This window comes from the organism of the source record quoted next, unplaced genomic scaffold (genome assembly GCF_019419815.1).
Source record: "Pyrus x bretschneideri cultivar Hongxiangsu unplaced genomic scaffold, Pyrus_bretschneideri_v1 Contig55, whole genome shotgun sequence".
In the NCBI taxonomy this organism is placed as follows: Eukaryota; Viridiplantae; Streptophyta; class Magnoliopsida; order Rosales; family Rosaceae; genus Pyrus; species Pyrus x bretschneideri.
The window spans coordinates 531112-552680 of record NW_025999793.1 but is presented as its reverse complement, the minus strand read 5'-3'; the positions used below and the strand labels follow the sequence as shown (position 1 = coordinate 552680).

Below are 21569 nucleotides of genomic sequence, written 5' to 3'. Positions count from 1 at the left end.
AGGCAACCGTTACAAAAGTACCAGCCTTAAAACTGTTGGTCTCACACCTAACACCATCAGCAACCATCTCCTCGAGGATGGTAAGTAGTACATCCTCCTCATGATCAATCCAATTACGTGAGGTGGCCATATAATCTATCAAAGAAGCCATATATTACATAAGTAACACAAATAAACATAGATATAATGAATAGAAAACCACATTCATGTGTTGTTGTTTCCATTGAAATCTTTAAATTAGAAACACAATCAAATGACAATGACTAAATTTATATTAGTTGTACTAACTACACCCTAATTTTAAAATTTATTAAAATTTAGTAACACAAATAAACATATCAAAGAAGCCATAACATCCATATAACTCCCAATTACCACATTACAATAACAAACATCTCAATAGTCTTGATGTTACGAATTTTCAAGCCAATTACAACTAAATTGAGTCCACATCTCAATAAAAGACAATTACAACAACTACCATGTCAACCAATTTTCAAGCCCTCCTTCCTCTCCACTCATCATAAATTTCTCTTGCAAGATCATCTCTCCATTGAGTCCATATCTGGCTTGACTCAACGGTTTCAATGTAGGCTAATACTTCTGGTAAATCTTCCCCTATAGGTAATTCATCAAATGCAAGCCTTGCATTTTCCTCAGGATCAACTGCCATATACATTCTGATAAAATTATGAAGTAAACTGCATGCGGTGATCATTCGTCCCTAAATCTTGATTGGATAGTGGGAAGGACTTCGTAAGATAGCCCAACGTCGTTTGAGGAGGCCAAAACATCTCTCAATGACATTCCTAGCACGTGAGTGTTTCATATTAAAATATTCTTCATGATTCCTAGGTGCACGTGAATTGTCTTCCCACTCTTGCAAATGGTATCTAGTGCCTCTATACGGTGCCAGAAAACCCTCACCATTCGTATATCCGGAATCAACCAAATAGTATGTACCTATATTAGTTGATAATAAATTTTAGTTGTTGGCCAACAAAGGTAAGGAAAAATACTAGATGCTTGTCTATCTTACCAGTTGGGACCTTGAGGTCATTAGCTCTAGTAACAGCGTCACCAAGAACTCTCGAATCAGTAGCTGATCCCTCCTAACCAGATAACACATATACGAATTTGAGGTCGTGTGTGCATACGCCTAACACATTAGTTGCTATATGACCTTTCCTTGTTCTATATCTTGGTCTATCGACATCAGGCACAGTGACCCCTATGTATGTTCCATCTAGTGCTCCTAAGCAACCCTAGACAAAAGAAAAACTTATATTAATTAGCAACTACAAATAATTATGTTATTAATGATTTTGCTATGATTATTACCTTGAAGCATTTCCATCTCGATTCCGTGCAATCCTCTGGGATAGGGGTTGGTTTTGCAAACAACACATCTTGCAAACTGAGCAACGCACGCAATACTCTACGGACATACCGACTGATAGTTTCACCAGACCTAAAGAATCTAACTTGCATTGACCTATTTTTATTGTGGTGGGCTAATATGTTAACAAAAGTAGCTACTTGCTCCTCTATTGTAACATGACCATCATCTACCAATCCACCACGAGTTTGTAGTAAATCACATAAAACTGCAAATGCATTCCTATCCATTCGTAACTCCCACAAACAGTTAGTATCACTCAATCGCGTGATACGATTTATTTCCTCTCTCCTAACATGAAGTCTAACAAATGTCCTCTGCTCTAAACTAGCTATTTCCCGCTGTCTCCTTTGTTGTTGTCTATACCTCAACAATTGTGCATTCATAGTAAAAACTTGTGCCATTATAATCCAAACGTTCAAAAGAACAAAGAATTGAGTCTCATATTCATCCATACCTTCACATGCAAAAAAATAACACATGAATGAGTGGAGCATCAACATACGCTAAATTCATTTTAGATACTTGGACTTGGTAAAATTAAGCAAACACGTACAAGAGCTTCAACACGAAAAATATGACAACAAGATCCCACACTTTTTGCAAGGGTAATGGTCTACTCAACAACATATCAATTTTTCTCTAACTTCAATTTATATTCACTTTTCCATCCATCTAAAGAATTATGAACACATAGAACCGATGATCATATGTAAAGGAAGAAAAAAGAAGGGAGATGGAGTGAAACCTTGAGCAATTTGAGCACGCTGCTTTTCTTTGGTTGACTCTTGATAAGCCTATTATAGATAACAAACCTTAAGTTTTTTAGAACAAATAAGATATTGATTGCATAACAAAAAAGTTGACATGAGATTTATATTCACATATCTAGCTAAGTTATGTTTTTACATTACTTAAAGCTATTGTTTATGAGAAATCATGTTTTAGGATATGGCCCTGATTTATAAAGTTTGTTAAAATAGTAAATCAAAACACAGTAACATGTTAAATCATGTCGACGCAAACATGAAACGATTAATCAATTCGAATGCACACGTACAAAATGTGGTACGTGATTAGACCGTTTAATATTCATCAGTATAAAATGACATGTAAATATGATATTTCATCAATAGTATAGTTGATGCAACTGAGCACTTCAGTAGTAAGGTTAGACTAATCTTCCCAAGACCAATAACAATACAATTTATTTTTTAATTGAACATGACCAATTATAAAATCAAAGATGAAATTAGATGCAAGATTATTTGGGGCCACATATTTAAATAGGTTACCCAATAGAATTGTTACAGTGAATATGTGTAATGGAAGGTCTAATTTTTTTATTCAACCATTTTCACTATGAGGTACGTGATTAGACCGTTTAATATCCTTCTAGAGACTTGGCTCTTCTTATTTGATAGGTCCTCGTCCATAGGAATTTGACATGCTTTCACGTATTGAGGAACTAGAACTATGAATAATTATTATTATTTTTTTAAAAATGGTGTTGCTAAGTCTACACAACCTAGCCTTTTACATCATCCTCTTTAATCACAACACTAGCTAGTGCATATCATTAGAAGTTTGATATTACTTTAAGCAATACTAGTGTCAATCATTCATGTAGTTGTAACGATTGCAAGACTGTAAGTTGTCAATGCACTACAAATAAGCGACAATTATTTACGGATGTGTAAGCGACTAATATATTAAAGACAAGTCTATTGAAGACAATTATTATAGATGGACCAAGTGTTTCTTTATGCCATTGGCATTGGAGCCAATATGGAAATGATAGTGGCATATGCCCTTATCATATTTCAGAAAGTTTCCTTGTGATTTCATGGATATAAAGTTTGAATTATAGGGTATAATCAAGCAAGGACTTTCTATGTTCTTCAATCAATTTGGATAAGCCTTAAACTAAGGTGGTCACCAATGAAATGCAGTCAAAAATCAACAAAAGATGACACTATGTAGTCTTCCATCTTACATGCAAAGCTATAAATTAAATTAATGCCTTGAAGGCAAAGCATATAGCTAGGGTTAGTGGTTTGTTTAGGTAAACAGAGTGGATCTCTAAGGATTTTTTTTTTAAAAGTGCGGTAAAGCAATGAGGGAAGCTTGATTTGGAAAAGCGCCAACCTAAAAATAAGGATAAAATTTCCAAATGAAAGTTCATGTTTCCCTGAGACCTCATTTGTAATGAGTCAGATATGGTTCTTATAGAATGTTACAACCCCTTAGTTTTATGGTTAGAATTCAAAACTAAATATTAGGCTTTATAACCAAGTTAGTGGTATTTCCATAAAATTTATGAATTGATTATGAAGCCTTCTTCTTTTATAGCTTCCTCATATACATAGACAATAATAAGAGTTATTTAAATATATTGTTAACTATGTACTAATGTTCTTAATTGGTTGCAGTTTTTCACTTTAACTGGTTTCCCATGCCCAAGTCTCTAAAATGCATCGGATCACTTCCTTAAGACCATAAACAAAGATTTTGAGCAGGTAAGAAAATCTCTTTGGAAACAAGAAGTCACACAACGTGCTAATAAACCTTTAGAAATCTAATAGAACTTTGTAACACGCCGCAGGACATTGAGCAAGGCGTAACCACACCAACAGAAGTAGCAATTGATACTCTAATAAGGTCCTAATAAAGAATCTGAAACCTTTCAGCAAGTTCAAAGACAAGTAGCTGAACTGTGTAAACAGGTAAACTAGTAATCAGATTCATAGAAGTAATTATGTATGAACCTTTTTGAATAAAATTTCAAATTGCAATAGTGACCCCAGGACCCTAGGCCTCGGTACTATCTATCATGAGCATAGATCTATTCAGGTAAGTGAGCTATGTATACAAGGAAATTGTCCCCTTAATAGGCAGTTAACATTCGTATTCGTATGTTACAGGCAAGAGTCTTGCTGCTCGAGTATATATCTAGTTTTCTAACTTTCATTATAAGAAGAAGATGACTGGGTAGTGGAAATGTCAAACACATAAACAGAGAACAAATAAAAAACATTTGAACAATCGAAGAAAGAGAGACCGAGAGCTACACAAAAACAGATTGAACCTGGAAGGAGATGCAGAGCTGAAGATGCTACGGAAGAGGATGAGGAGGAAGATTCGTAGAGCTGCTACACGGAAGATGTAGAGGTGAAGAGGCTACAGGGAAGAAGACGAGGAGGAAAGGGAAGATGCAGAGGGAGGAGCACGACGGCTGAGAAGAAGAGGGATAGTTTCTAGGGTTTGTTATATGATTTTTTATGTAAATTTTGAAAAAGACAAGGGGCATTTTTGTCTTAAAATTTTGGAAATTTCTGTCCCACAGACATGGAACAACCCATTCCAGGGTGGGGGTGTGGAACAAAAAATCATCCAAAAGTTGTTCCGTGGAACAGCGCGTTCCACTCATTTTAGGCACACCAAACGTGGGACGGAACGCCTCGTCCCACTCTGTTCTGTCCCGTCCCGCATACTAAACGCGACCTAAGTGTGGCTCACTGCTCAACTGCACAGGTGTGCGGGTTTGGTGGCGTAGCTCGAAGCTGCGGCTCGCATGTGTTTGAAAAAGAAAACCCTAAATTTGCTTTTTATTTTTTCTTCGCAATATATTAAATAATATATTCGGAAAGTAATGAAAACACAATTTAAGCAGAATCTATAATTCGAAACACATAAATGTTAGGTTCATGCATAATGGTGAAGGTTTATGCATTCAAGGATGAATAATATCGACAACTAAGACCGTGTTTTAGAAGAACGTGGATTACATGAATTGATTAAAAGGATTTACACAATTATACATGTCCTAATATTGTTCATAACAGTGGGTATATTATTTGTTAGCTAAAATTATGTGAAGAACAATATTACTATATTATTGCCAAGTTTCTAAAAAACGCTAGGCACTAGTCAGGTGGTGGGCTACCACCTAGCACCTAGGAGGTTAGGTGGGGTCTAGGCAGCCTAGGTGGATTTAGATAAATTTCTTGTATATCTTGTAAATAAATGCATATTGACACTTACAAAAAATTATACTTGTATGAAATTACACTTGCAAAAAGAGTATCCAACAAGTCCAAAATTTAAAAACACATTAAGCGTATATGTCATATAACCATAGTGAGGAGTATTGTAGGATGACACATGTACAATAAGTTCACAATTTAAAACCACATAAAGAGCCCAACCGATTTGCAAGAAAACGCATCGGGTCACCACTGTCCAACGCCTAGGTGGCCGCCTATGCCTTTTTTTAGAACACTGATTATTGCTAGCACAATGTGAGGCTAAGTCCACCCCTTTCTCCTTAATGTAGAAAATATCATTTGTTCAAAAAAAAAAAAAAAGTAATTATTATATTTCAAGAATTTTTTTTTTTTAACAAAATATTTCAAAAATACTATTGAATTTGTTTAACTTCAAAACTTGAAGGTTATGAAATCCATAAATGCAGGAGTTAATCATACGATGGTGGCTAAAGAGAGCTGAAATGCTTATGTAAGTCTTCTCAGCCCCTGGAAGGGTGGAGAAGCCACCAACTTGTCTCTTTTTTTGAAAAAAAAAAAAATGCAACATTTAAATATTGAACTTTGATCAAAATATTTGAATAAATAAGATTTCAGTCTAACAAGGACCATAACAAAATAACTCAAATAAAATATTCTTAACTATCATGAATTTCAAATGCCATAGTGTAATCTGAGCTATATTTTAAATTAAAGAAAGAGTAGGTAGAATTGGAATTTTCTTTTTTGTTGTTGTTTTGTGGTTGTGGGGGGGGGGGGGGGGGGGGGGGGGGGGGTGGGGTGGTGTGGGGGGTGTTTTGTTGAGGCATGCTTGTGTGGCATTATCATGAACCGGAAGATAAAATTTGAACATTTTCAAAGCAGTTAGGAAAAGAGAAAAAAAAAACAATCACAAAGTAAAAAATGGGTAATAGGATGAGAACAGAGCACCTAAAAAATCACCCCAACTCCGGCCAACCTCGAAACTCGTGATCCTGACATCCAAAACCTTCAAACGAACCACCCCGAGCCTCCTAGGGACCTCACCAAGCTCCCTACAAGCTTGAAATTCCCTAAAAAGTGAGAAATCACGTGTGCATGAACAGTACCTCAAATCGGACATCACGAGTTCGACGTGAAAACGAAGGTAACCTTACCTGAAATGGGTATGGTTGGACTCCCACGAGCCTCACGAGCATGGATATGTATTTTGTTCCTTCAATCTGTGGAGATTTGGGTGGTTTTGGAGTGTGTCCATACGTTATAGGGAAAATGGGAAGGGAAAGGGACTCGGGACAGGGTGCAGGGATAGGGGGACAGGGTGTGGGGGATTTGGGAGTGTATGTGTGGTCCACAACTGGCCACACCAATCAAAAGAACAACTACACAACGAAAAATCTCGCTAGGGGCAAAATCATCTTTTCACGCGTACGTTTTTAAAATTCCCGGGACGGGCTGTCACAACCTACCTACCTTACAAGAATTTCGTCCCGAAATTCAAAACAACCATATAACAACCCCTAGTGATCAAAGAACAAGCGAGGATACAAATCTCTCATCCGGTCTTTTGTTTCCCACGTAGCTTCCTCCACGGAATGATTTCTCCACAAAACTTTCACCAAGTTCACTGTCTTGTTCCTCAGAACCTTTTGCTTCCAATCTAGAATCGTCACTGGTTCCTCGTCATAAGTCAAATCTGGATTGATTTCCAAAGGTTGAGGAGGTATCACATGAGACGAATCAGCAACATAATGTCTAAGCATAGACACGTGGAAAACGTTATGTACTCTAGCCAACTCTGGAGGCAACTCCAACCTGTAAGCTACCTCACCAACCCGTTCAGTGACCATGTATGGTCCAATGTACCTGGGACTCAACTTGTCTTTCTTTCCAAACCGTACAACACCTCTCCACGGTGAAAGCTTCAGAAATACCCAATCGCCAACCTCATACACTCTATCAGTAGCATGACGATCTGCTAAACTCTTTTGTCTGTCCTGGGCTGCCTTCAGATTAGACTTAATTACCTGAACGTTTCGAGTAGTCTCCTCAACGATCTCCGGACCCACTAAGACTCTTTCTCCGACCTCTGACCAACATAAAGGCGTGCGACAAGATTTACCATACAATGCCTCAAATGGTGTCATGCCGATACTCGAATGAAAGCTGTTGTTGTAGGCAAACTCCATTAAATCCAACCGTGTGTGCCAAGCATCACCAAACTGTAACACTGAAGTTCGCAATATATCCTCCAAAGTCTAAATGGTTCTCTTCAACTGTCCGTCTGTTTGAGGATGATACGCCGTGCTATAAAGTAGTCTCGTACCCAAAGCTTCTTGAAACGCCACCCAAAACTTAGATGTAAATCGTGGATCACGATCCGAGACAATACTCATAGGGACACCATGGTACTTCACAATCTTCGAGATGAACAACTCCGCTAATCAGCCCAAAGAATACTTTTCCCTTACTGGAATAAAATGTGCTGACTTAGTAAGCCGATCAACAATCACCCAAATGTCGTCGAAGCCATTATGTGTACGCGGAAGCTTGTACACAAAATGTAATATTTTCCCATTTCCACTCTGGAACGGGAAGCGGCTGCAACAACCCAAACGGTTTCTTCCTTTCCGCCTTAACTTGCTGACAAACAACACACCTACTCACATAGTCAGCTATCTCCCTCTTCATACCCGGCCAATAATAAAATGGTCGAATGGTATGATACATTTTAGTAGCTCCTGGATGCAACGCATAAGCCGAGATATGCGCTTCATCGAGAATTGCTTTCTTTAAATCCAAATTATTAGGCACAAACATCCTACCTTCCTGCATCAGCATGCCATCCGAATCACGAACTCTAAGGTCTCTCCTCCTCCCTCGATCTCGAGCTTGAATCAATTCTTGAGTCTCCCTATCAGCTACCTGAGCTTCAAGCACCCAATCGACTAAAATTGGTCTAACTTGAAAATTAGCAAGTAAAGCTACCTCTCGATCTTCTGCATCTAACCTCACTCCCGTGGATCGCAAGTCTGCCAGAAGAGGAATACGACTAGTGTACAACACATTGATACGGCCCTGAGACTTCCTGCTAAGTGCATCAACCACAACATTTGCACGACCAGGGTGATAATCAATCGTGCAGTCATAATCACTAAGCAGCTCCATCCACCTCCGCTGACGAAGATTAAGTTCCTTCTGCGTAAAAAGATACTGAAGACTCTTGTGATCTGTAAAGATCTTACATTTCTCTCCATAAAGGTAGTGTCTCCATAATTTCAACGCAAAGATAATAGCGGCCAACTCCAAATCATGTGTAGGGTAATTCAACTCATGAGGTTTCAACTGTCGTGAAGCATAAGCAATCACCCTACCATGCTGCATCAATACACATCCTAAACCATTCAAAGAAGTATATAGACCTCAAAGTCACCACTATCGTCCGGGAGCGCCAAAACAGGTGCATGAGTGAGACAATACATCAACTGCTGGAAACTCTACTCAAACCTATCATCCATCTTGAATTTAACATCCTTCCTCATTAATCTCGTCAGTGGTAAAGCAATCACCGAAAAATCCTTAACAAACTGTCGATAATAACCTGCTAAACCAAGGAAACTCCTCACCTCAGTGACGGTTCGCGGTTGTTCCCATTTCTCCACAGCTGCCACCTTTTGAGGATCCACCAAGATACATTGAGCTGAAATGACGTGCCCCAAAAACGTAACTTGGTCTAACCAAAACTGGCACTTGCTAAACTTAGCATACAATTGGTGTTCCCTCAACCTCTTCAACACCAAGGTAAGATGTCGAACATGCTCCGCTTTAGACTTAGAGTACACTAGAATATCGTCGATGAAAACAATAATAAACCTATCCAAATATGGCTGGAATACCCGGTTCATCAAATCCATAAAAGCAGCTGGTGCATTCGTCAAACCAAATGGCATAACCAGAAACTCGTAATGACCATAACGAGTCCTGAACACCGTCTTAGGAACGTCATCCCTACAAATCTTCAACTGATAATATCCAGACCTCAAGTCAATCTTGGAGAATACACAAGCGCCTCGAAGCTGATCAAACAAATCATCAATACGCGGCAATGGATAACGGTTTTTAATCGTCACCCGATTCAATTGCCTATAGTCAATACATAGCCTCAAAGTTCCATCTTTCTTCCTCACAAACAACACTGGAGCTCCCCAAGGTGAAGTACTAGGCTGAATAAAACCCTTATCTACTAATTCCTGCAACTGAACTTTCAATTCCCTTAACTCAGCGGGTTCCATACAATAAGGAGTCAAGGAAATAGGATTAGTACCTGGAAGCAACTCAATAGTGAACTCCATGTCTCGATCAGGCGGCAAGCCAGGTAAATCTTCAGGAAAAACATCGGGAAAGTGTCTGACTACCCTCACATCCTCAACTCTACTAGGAGCAGCCTCATCCAACACCATATGAGCTACGTACCCCTGGCAACCTTTAGATAACAATCTTTTCGCTCGTACAGCAGAAACAACGCCATGTCTCACCCCACTCTGCTCACCCATGAAAGTAACCACAGGTAGTCCAGGACGATGGAACGTCACTATTTTCCCGTAACAATCAATATTGGCACGATAAAAATGCAACCAATCTGTGCCCAGAATCACATCAAAGTCAACAATATCTAACGAGATAAAATCAGCTGGCATAACCACATCCTCCACTATCACTGGACACCTTGGGAACACATAATCTACGATACATCTCTCCCCTCTAGGCATAGCCAACTCTAAATCATACCCTAGAGGCGTGGGGCGAGGTTGCGTCATTTGAGCAAATGTATGAGAAATCACGGAATGTGTAGCACCACAATCAATTAATACTCTAGCAAAATAACCAAGGATATTTAATGTACCCATGATCAAATCCAGATTGTTCTGAGCGTCCTGCAAAGAAATGTTGTGAATACGTCCCTAAGTCTGCTGTCGTCCACCTCGACCTCTGCTCGTCTGACCACCATGACTCTGAGTGCCACGCCCCTAACTGGGCTGACTAGACTGCCTCGAAGACCCTGCACTACTCGAAGCAATCTCTCCCTGCTGAATCTGTCCTCCCTGAAACCACTAAGAACCGTTTGCTGGAGCTGGAGGATACGGCATATAGCCGCCAGAATACGGAGGATAACCACCCTGAGAATATGGGTCCTGGGGATACTAGTACTATCCCGGGGCATAAGGAACAGCATCGCCCTGATAGTAGAAGGCCACCTCGACCAGTCTGCCCATAACTACCAGGGCCAGGAATCTGCTGGATTGGTACAGGTGGCGGTGAGAAAGTCTGCTGCGGCTTCTGCTGCTGACTCTGGGGACAATTCGCAGCCCAATGTCCCATCTCCCCACAAGTAAAACAACCACTGCTGCCACGCCTACACTCACCAAAGTGCCGATTATTACACCTGCGGCAAAGTGGGGCCCTACCTCTACCACCATCACCCTGTCTCTGGCCTCTAGCACCACCAGCAAATCTACCTCCACGTCCCTGACCAGTGGCGCTGAAACCATCGCTAGAAGAGCTAGAACTAGTACCACCCCTCTTGAAATTCTGAGTCTGACGAGGCCCGAGCGACGCTTGACCTTTACCCTTATCATCTTTCTTCTGATTACCATCTTTTTCTTCCTCATCACTCTCGTTTGACATATTTTTTGAATCCTCAATCCTCAGCAGAATCTCATAAAAATCCTGGTAAGTATCACAATGAGTAGTGGTCGCCATCGAACGCCATTTCTTCTTAGTGCCTAAACGAAAACGACGAAGCATCTCCGCCGGATTACCAGCAATCTCATGATGATAGCGAGACAAATCAGTGAACTTCCGATAGTACTCATTCGCTGTCAGCTTCCTCTGCCTTAACTCAGTAAATTCCTGCTTCTTACGGTCAATGTACTCAGGGGGCACAAACCTTCTCTTGAACAACTCACTGAAAACATCCCAATCAGTCTTCTCAGCTGGAGTCAAACGACGAAGTTCCTGTTCCCACCAGGAGGCAGAATCCTTACCTAAAAACCACGAGGTCGTCTCTACCCACTTCTCGACAGGAAGATTCCCCTGACTATTCAAAACACGAAAAGTCTTCTCAATATGCTCTAGCCACCACTCTGCACCCTCATGACCCTCATTACCTTCAAACTTATCCAACTTCAAATTATACATAGTCTCCAGAGGAGTCCTCTGGGGAGGGCGAATCGCCGAATGAATAGTTGTAGCAATAACTTCCCCAAGCTGAACAATATCGGGGAAACTAGGCTCAGCAGAGCGACGTGGTTCCTGACGAGGTGGCTTAGTTCTGACAGAAGACACCAAAACCATTAGAATACTCACAAAAGTACAGGACTGCCAAACCTAGGCTCTGATACCAAATTGACACACCCCGATCGAGATCAGGGCATGCTGGCCGTCACGTGGAAGTGACGTAACCATGTGCACAGTGCGGAAGCTAATAAAATAATGTAAATAGTACGAATAAATAAAAACTAGCGTTACACCAAGTAATAAAACAAGTGCAAGCGTAAGTGCGACACTAAGTTCAGAGCATAAAGCCTAATGCAGTCCCAAAGAAAACAATGACAACAAAAGCACACCCGAAGGTGGTCCTACACTGGTGGTGGTCTATCAGATATGTCGGGAGAGTCCTCAGGGAATCCACCAAACGCGCTAGCCAACTAGAACCTGGAGGGGCGCAAAACAAAAGTGTGAGTGGGCAAAAACAAAGCTTTTCGAAAACCAATCCAATAAATAAGTTCTAACCCCTCGCCGTAAAACCTGTATACTTCCCAGAAAATAGAATATGTATATATATATCATGCTCGAAAAGCGTGCCATGCAATATGCCTCGAAGCATTATGCAAATGCTCAGGGAACATCAATCAATAACAAGTAACTGTCAGCCGGAGTCACCTAACGTGACCTGTACGGCTGAATCTAGAGCTCGAATCTCCATCTCACTAACTATACCTGCACACGAGTCGGAACCACCTAAAGTGGTCTGTACGACAAGCCTGGGTGTAATATAAGTACGCTCTAGTGCTACGATCACGTGAAGGCTAGGCGAATAATCGCGGGTAACCTACGAGTCGGAACCACCTAAAGTGGTCTGTACGACAGGCCTAGGTGTAATATAAGTATGCTCTAGGGCTACGATCACGTGAAGGCTGGGCGAATAATAGCGGGTCACCTACGAGTCGAAACCACCTAAAGTGGTCTGTACGACAGGATTGTGCACCTAACTTGGATCCAAGATGAGCGTGTGGTGCGGGAGGTGAACATCACGTGAAGAACTGTGCCCTACTCTGGGCGGGAGCACTAACACCAGAGGTGCAGGTTACGAGCTCACTAAGTCTCTAAATCACTAATAGATGTAAACATAAAGTCATACTCACCTGGCACTTACCTGTGCGTCCGCGGCACCAATACACATGCATATATATATATATATATATAACTAATAATGCATAACAAATGGCAATGTAATGCATGGCATACAACGAATAAACGATTCAAAATCAATTTCTGGGAAAAAGTATAAGTATATAGGTATATACGGAAAACCAAAAGCCCACTCACTGGTAAGTGGAAGGGTTGTAACCCCCCTGCCTCGAGTGACCACGCTCGTCCTCGGGATACGTCTGACCTATATGCGAAACAACTATAAAAACGTTAATTTTAAAGCACATAACCAACCTTTAGAAATAACTTCTCATACATTGCTCAAATGGGGTGTATGAATACACCAACGTGATCTACTCAACCTCAGGAACATCCCCATATTTTTAAAATAATTTTTCACCGTCACACGCGCCCCCACGCGCCGGCTACGCGCAGGCACATGCCTGGCACGCTGACGGCATCAACTGACGCCATCAGGAATATTCCGTTATCTATAACAGTTTCCGTCAACGGTGTCAGGAATATTCCGTCAGATTTGACGGAATATTCTGTCGTCTTCTCCGACTAGCCTCCGGCGCCGTCGCCAGCGCCAGAAAATCAGGAAAATTTCAAACCTTTGTAACTTCTTCGTTTCTCACCCAAATTTCACAAAATTGGTACCAAAATGAAGTTTACAATGAGAAGAACACAATCATACCACTTTCAAGTGCTAAAATCCACAAAATCTCCCCTGAAAAATCACCCCAACTCCGGCCAACCTCGAAACTCGTGATCCCGACGTCTAAAACCTTCAAACGAACCACCCCGAGCCTCCTAGGGACCTCACCAAACTCCCTACAAGCTTGAAATTCCCTAAAAAGTGAGAAATCACGTGTGCATGAACAGTAACTCAAATCGGACATCACGAGTTCAACGTGAAAACGAAGGTAACCTTACCTGAAATAGGTATAGTTGGACTCCCACGAGCCTCACGAGCATGGATATGTATTTTGTTCCTTCGATCTGTGGAGATTTGGGTGGTTTTGGAGTGTGTCCGTACGTTATAAGGAAAATGGGAAGGGAAAGGGACTCAGGACAGGGTGCAGGGATAGGGGGAAAGGGTGTGGGGGATTTGGGAGTGTGTGTGTGGTCCACAACTGGCCACACCAATCAAAAGAACAACCACACAACGAAAAATCTAGCTAGGGGCAAAATCATCTTTTCACGCGTACGTTTTTAAAATTCTCGGGATGGGCTGTCACAAAAACAATGAAAAATATAAGGTCTTACCTCATGTGAAGCTTTCAAAACACCGATTTTGTATTCTATTCGTCAAAAATAATTGTTCTCAATCAACATGTTTGTAGTTTCATTGGTTAGGGTTTTATTCACTAATGGAGGGTGGAAAAAGATAAGTAATACATTAAAAGTGATTTCAGGTGTATTTAGAAAATTTTTGTTTTTTTTAAACCTAATAAGGTCAAAATTGTCATTGCATAGTAGGATAAATAAGTCATTAATTTTAAATTTTAATGAGAGGTGCATTCAACATTTTGTGGGTGTTAATATAAAAAGCTTTTTTTTTTCAGGATTTTTTTTTTCTTATTTTGTTTTTTCTTTTTGGGGTGGGTGGGTGGTGGGGAGGGCGGCCGGGGGGGACGGCGGGGTGTTTTTTGTTTAGATTATTCTTTGCTTTCTTTTTTGAATTCGAAGAAAATGGATACATCCGATGATTTATAACCTGCACATGAAAAACATATCTCAATTTTCAAACACAGAGTGTGGATTACATCTACAAAAAAGATGTATTGACATAAAAACCTATTGGTAAGGTTGATTAACATGTGTGATAACAGGTAATGTTATTCACTCACTCATTTTTACTTATCACACATCTTTTAATTTTTGGTCGTCAGATCGAATGAATTGAAGAAGAATCAATGTTAAAAAATTAATAAGAGTGTTTAAATAGCAATCTCTACCTGTAGAATTATCAGAAAGACGGGCCAAAGACCCTCTTCCAACAACATCGATATTGTCCCCAACTTGGTAATTATCACCTACACAATCCGTTAGGTGTGGGGCTTTATCACAAAAGGCATTGGTATTAATTGGATGGGGTTAGAATGTTTAAACTATTATTTCTCTTTTTCTATGGCCAATGTGGGACTCAATATGCCCCCTCACATGGGACTCAATTAATGGGTCACATGTGGGAAATCCACACATCGACAACCACGTGAAGCCAATGAGACACCCTACACGCGAGGCCTAGAGACACACCATCATAGAGCGAGGCCAAAAGGACCCATCCATCACGTGGTAGTACAGTACAGACCTGCTCTTTGACTCTAATACCATATAGAATTACACGGTTGAATTTGTATTGTATTTCATAATTAAGAATATATACACATACAATCCTTGTCCAATAAGGAAACAATAAAGGACATAAAACAATCCTTCCTAATAAAGGACATCTAATATTTACATACTCCTTTTAGATTGACTCACATCAATAAATAGAATTATACGGCTTAATTTATATTGTATTTCATAATTAGGAATACACACACACATACACAATCCTTGTCTAGTAAGGAAACAATAAAGAACATAAAACAATCCTTCCTAATAAAGGATACCTAATATTTACACAATATTTGCATACTCCTTTTAGATTGACTCATGTCAATACTCCCCCTCAAGTTGGTGCATAGATATCACACATGCCCAACTTGATAAGTGAGTCACGAAATCTTCTACTACACACGGCATGAGTAAGAGCATCTGCAAGTTGTTCTTCTGAATGTACAAACAGTATAGCCACAATTTTCCTCTCAAGCTTCTCTTTAATAAAATGTCGATCAACCTCCACATGTTTTGTCCTGTCATGCTGTAGTAGATTCTCTGATATATCCCTTGCTAACATGTTATCACAATACAATGTCATAGCCTCCATTTGCTTGAAACTAAGACACCAAAGGAGCTTCCGTAACCAAAGAATCTCGCAAATCCCTTGAAACATGCCTCTATATTCAGCTTCAGCTGAAGACCGTAACACCACTTTCTATTTCTTGCTTCGCCATGTAACCAAATTCCTTCCAATAAAAGTAAAATACCCGAAAGTAGGATGCTTATCAATTACATCACCAGCCTAATCTGCATTAGTAAATCCCTTAATCCACATACGCCCGTGGTTCTCATACAAAATTCCTTTCCCTAGAGCAAATTTCAAATATGCTAAAATACGCATAACCACATCCATTGAAGTTCCAACCTGATTGGAGGAAGCTCTAAAGGATCCAAAGTGGGCAAAAGCGATGGATGAAGAAACGTTGGCATTGCATAAAAATAATACTTGGAAAATAATGGAGTTGCCCAAGGGTAAAAAAACTTTTTGGATGTCGATGGGAATTTACAATTAAATATAAGGCCGACGGATCGATTCCCCCAATTTAGATATGCAAAATTGTTTTTCTTTATTGGGACAGGAATGAGAATATTAAAAGGGTAATGCTAGGGAAACCAAATTTGCAAACAAAATGATGTGGTTGTAAATGATTGGATTATTAATTAAGTGTCGATTAATATATTTTTTTCTTATTAGTGACACATCATTTGGTTTATCAATTTGGTTTAAATATTTGATCTCCGTAGCATTTCCCTAAAAACGAAAAGTCATAAAAAGGAGGTCCCTAACATTATCTTACTAAAAAAGAGTAAATGTATGAAGACCAAATTTTGAAATCAAATTTAAAATTAAATAATATGTCATTAATAGAAAATAAACACGTTAATTAACAGTTGAGTAATAATTCAACCATCCACAACCATATCATTTGACTTACAAGTTTAATTTCAAATTTTAATCTCTCTAATATTATCTTATTAAAAAAACTATGAAAAAAAAAATTAGTTTTTTATTTTAAGGGAAACTTGATATAGTCCAATTTTTTTAGCCAATATTAGGAATAATCCAATTTATTAAAATAAGTCTAATTCCTTAAATCTTATTGTTTTATTATCAATAATTATCTCTTAAATGATAAGCTTTGTTATAAAAATCAAATTTCTTCCTAATTATCTCTTTGATTATTTTTTTTTTTTTGTTCTTTCTTGTTCTTTATCCCGTTTTAAACCCTGTTTATAGATTTTATTTTTTATTTTTATAATCAACATATATCACAAGTTAATTATATTTATCTACCTATATGATAGATTCTTTTTTATAATCAAGTAAGATTCATGTGTCTTGCTTGGAGATATATTATGTTTTTTTTCCTATCTTTTAGTTAAGTTTCATATCTTACTTATAGATATGATATACATTCATATATTTGTTACTTGAGTTAGGGTAGAATGATTTGCAAATAGATTTATGTCAATATATCATTATTTTTTTTGTTATAAGATATTAATTATATTTTTTGGGGTTGAAAATTTATAATATTAGAAGATTTTAATTGATTTTTAATATTTTTAGAAAATATAAAATGAGCATTAAAAAAATAAATACATATAATTAGGTAATTAAACTCATTTTCAAAAATAATCTATGTTTTTGAACCTGAATAGTTGAACCGTTAAAAAATTAAAAAAAAATTAAAAATAAACCCACGACATCCGTTATTCCAGAGTTTCTTAAAAAACTGTCTTGTCGTCCACCAACTCCTCCATACGTACAAATGACGCAACAAATGGTCACAGAACATTTTTGCACCAAAAGAAAAGGTCACAAAGATTTCAATCATGGGACCCATTATTAAGAGGATATGTGGCTCTGGTGTATTATTAAATTATTTGTACCAAAGGGCGGGAGGTTCACCTACCACAAGATGGCTTTGTTTCTCCTTCCTGTATATTTATTTATATGCTTCATTTGCGTTTCTGATTCCCCAAAAGCCAAAGCCCACTTTATCAATACACTCAGTCTCTCTCTCTCTCTCTCTCTCGCTCTCTCTCTATCCCCTTCTCTCAAAGCCAAAACTCACTTTTCCAATACACTCACTCTCTCTCTCTCTCTCTCCTTCTCTCTCCTTCTCTCCCCGAAACACATTCGGAAGTAAAAATGGGCAGCCTTGAAGCGGAGAGAACGACTAGAGGATGGGCAGCAAGAGACTCATCTGGAATTCTCTCACCCTACACCTACAATCTCAGGTAAACCAAAACCTTTTATCTCGAATATTTTGATCGTGTTCTAAACTTATTCACCAAATGATCTAAGTCAGAAATATTGTTACCTCATTTGGTAAATAAATTAGGCTTAGTGCAACGGTCCTATATTTTATATGTGATGATTCCTTTGTCTAGTGATTTTTCAATCCAACATTTAAAAATTAAAAATTGCAGGAACACAGGGCCAGAAGATGTTTACGTCAAGGTTCTCTGCTGTGGAGTTTGCCACTCGGATCTTCACCAGATCAAAAATGACCTTGGCATGTCAAATTATCCCATGGTTCCCGGGTATATATAATAAATAAATAAGATTTCCATATCTTACCCGCCAATTATTTTCTTAATTTCATTTCCTTATATCTTTGTAATTAATATTTTACAAAATCTGCAATATGAACCAGGCATGAGGTGGTTGGTGAGGTGGTGGAGGTGGGATCAGATGTGACCAAGTTCAGAGCAGGAGATGTGGTTGGAGTTGGCCTCCTCGTTGGATGCTGCAGAAACTGCTACCCGTGCAAAACGGACAACGAGCAGTACTGCAACAAGAAAATCTGGTCTTACAATGATACTTACACCGACGGCAAAACCACCCAAGGCGGCTTTGCTGGGGCCCTCGTCGCTGATCAAAAGTAATCACCAAACCCTAAATAACTTTTCTCGCATAAAATTCACCAACACAAAACTTTGTTCACTTTCTTGGCCAAATCTTATTCAACAACTGTGATTAATCATACATGAGATTTGACCTCAGAACTTCATCCGACAAAATGAAGATTAGATATCGCCATACAACCATATATATGGTCATTTGTGGTTTTAGATTACCTGGTAAATCAACGGTTTTTACTGACTTTTATTTGTTCGGTTAAGATTTGTGGTGAAGATACCGGAGGGCATGGTACCCGAACAGGCAGCGCCGCTGCTGTGCGCCGGGGTGACGGTGTACAGCCCGCTGAAGCACTTTGGCCTGAATGTGAGTGGGTTAAGAGGAGGAATATTGGGGCTTGGAGGTGTGGGACACATGGGGGTGAAGATAGCAAAGGCCATGGGGCACCATGTGACTGTGATAAGCTCATCGGATAGGAAAAGAGAGGAGGCTTTGGAGCATATTGGGGCTGATGAGTTCTTGGTTAGCACTGATGGCACCAAAATGCAAGAAGCTGCTGACTCATTGGACTACATCATTGACACAGTTCCTGTGGGCCACCCACTTGAGCCTTACCTCTCTTTGTTGAAGCTTGATGGGAAATTGATCTTGATGGGTGTAATTAACACCCCATTACAATTTGTCTCCCCAATGGTCATGCTTGGTAATTCCACTCCACTCACTTCCATCAATATCGAATCTCCTTAAATCTGTCTGTTGATTTTCCTCTCAATTATTCAATTTAATGGCTCGAAAGAATAACGAAGCACAAAAAGCACTCCCCTTTGAAATTTGCGCTGAAATAATCTTTTACTGTGTTAGTGGATTGGTTAGAAGAAGCTTGTATTATTGTTTCTGATCATGTTGGTTACTTAATTTTGTAGGGAGAAAGACAATCACAGGGAGCTTCGTGGGGAGCATGAAGGAAACTGAGGAGATGCTTGAGTTTTGCAAAGAGAAAGGATTAACATCAATGATTGAAGTGGTTAAGATGGATTACATCAACACAGCCTTTGAGAGGTTGGAGAAGAACGATGTTAGGTATAGGTTCGTTGTGGATGTGGCCGGCAGCAACCTTATTGAATAAAGAGAAAAAAGAAAAAAAAAACACAGAATCCTGACTTTTCTACAAAGAGTTATCTGCTGTTTTGTTTTATTGACAAATAATAACGAAGAAAAAGAGAGAGAGAGAGAGAGAGAGAGAGAGAGAGAGAGAGATGAAATAGTGTTTTGTTTTAATATAATTGGATGTTTGTGTTGTTTTTCAATTTACTTTGAATCAAGATGCTTTGGTGAATTGATTGAGGTGATGGGCTTATCTTGTTTGGTGTGGATGATGACTCTGAAATATACCAAACCTAGGTGCGAGAGAAATATACCAAACACATGGCTGGTCACTTTCAGATATTTTGTTTTAGCTAAGTCTCACAATTATTTTTATATCAATCACTCATGTCCTGAGCACATAAGCTCCTTCTAAAAGCAAAAAACTCAAGATGACATATATGTCTGAATGATAATGGAATGCTAAACACCATTATAATTAAGTGCTGACTCTAAAAATCACACAGCCTATGTGGCATGCATGTCGAATTAACTAAGGAGTTAACTACGTTCTTTGGTGATTGATTGCTGATGCGGGCATGTCAACTAGCTATCAAACTCGGTAAAATGCGCTTCTAACTCTTGAAGTGATCGATTTCGACCGAGGATGGAACACCGTCGATCTTGGGTTTTATAACTTGAAGATAAGGTTATGCAAATTACTATTGTGGGACCATGATTTTCTAGGGCCAAAGTAAGTGGATCAAAATGCAGTTACATCAAACGTCCGATTATGGACTCAACAGCTTCAAGCAAAGCTCGATTAACGGATCAGTGGTGCCACCATCATTCTGCTCAGAAGCAGTGAGCAAAATCCGAGCAACTTCGCTGAAAATAACCATGCTTGTCCCGCAAGACACGAGGATCTGATCCGGTATGAAATCAACCAGATCCCCTATATGTCTTGGAGTTCTTACAATCCAAGAATTCACATCCGCCACAAGTAATCACACTCCTAAAGAGGATGCAATATCTACTTTTAGATATCTTCTAGGATTCTCCCGCCTTAAAATAAGAATTTTATCCTAAAAAGTCTCTCTCCCGAATGCTATAAATACACTGTTCTAGAGTTTTTATCCTAAAAAGTCATTAGATTAATCGGTCCTCCACGTTTCAGAAGCTCAATGGGAAGAGAGAATCGCATCTCTCCTACATCCGAGAGAAGGTATTTTGCAGCAGCTGTAAATCCCAGATTTTTTGGCCTGCCACAATCAGATCATTTATTAGTTCGAAGCCACAATCAACATGCTTAGGGGTTAACTAAAGAGTTAACTACGTTCTTTGGTGGCATGCATCTCTCCTACATCCGAGAGAAGGTATTTATCCTTACAAATATTAACATTAAGACCATCACCAATTTGCCGTCTGGACTATCCTTCAATGATGGGTCTTGCTGTTAGGAATTGGCTCGTCAATGATGGTGTCCTATTTTGTTTAAGATTGTACAAGGCAAGCTAAATGTGCACAGATTCTTGTCATATAAGGATTAAGAAAAATAAGTTTTATTTACAAGTAGATTATGAATCTTAAAAGCAGAAACATAACAGAAGTGAAGTGTGCTTTCCTATCCCAAATAGATTAAGAGACTTAATCAGAAAATAAGAATGTAAACCGCATCCTATATATATAAATAGGGTGCTGCAAGGGGCAAAAACATGAGAGAACAGAGAAACAACCGAGTGAAAGAGAGGAAGTAGTTCTACCGAGTGGAAGAGAAGAAGTAGTTCTACGGTTTACTAAAACATTGTTTATTTATTATTAATTCAAAGAAGACGTAGGTGAAAATTTTGTTGAACTAATGTAAATC

At 39.0% G+C, this 21569-nt stretch overlaps 1 protein-coding gene and 1 pseudogene across 1 annotated transcript; one reads left to right on the top strand and one right to left on the bottom strand.

The window, feature by feature from the left end:
- Positions 1 to 496: 496 nt before the first annotated feature.
- On the bottom strand, positions 497 to 1852 carry LOC125470950 (annotated as a pseudogene).
- Positions 1853 to 17732: 15880 nt separating this feature from the next.
- Positions 17733 to 19968, top strand: LOC125471013 (cinnamyl alcohol dehydrogenase 1-like). The gene is made up of 5 exons (XM_048570864.1): positions 17733 to 17994; positions 18187 to 18300; positions 18414 to 18641; positions 18883 to 19322; positions 19543 to 19968. The coding sequence occupies exons 1-5, from the start codon at positions 17906 to 17908 to the stop codon at positions 19743 to 19745; spliced, it is 1074 nt and encodes a 357-aa protein (XP_048426821.1). The 5' UTR covers positions 17733 to 17905; the 3' UTR covers positions 19746 to 19968.
- The last annotated feature ends 1601 nt before the right edge of the window (positions 19969 to 21569 follow it).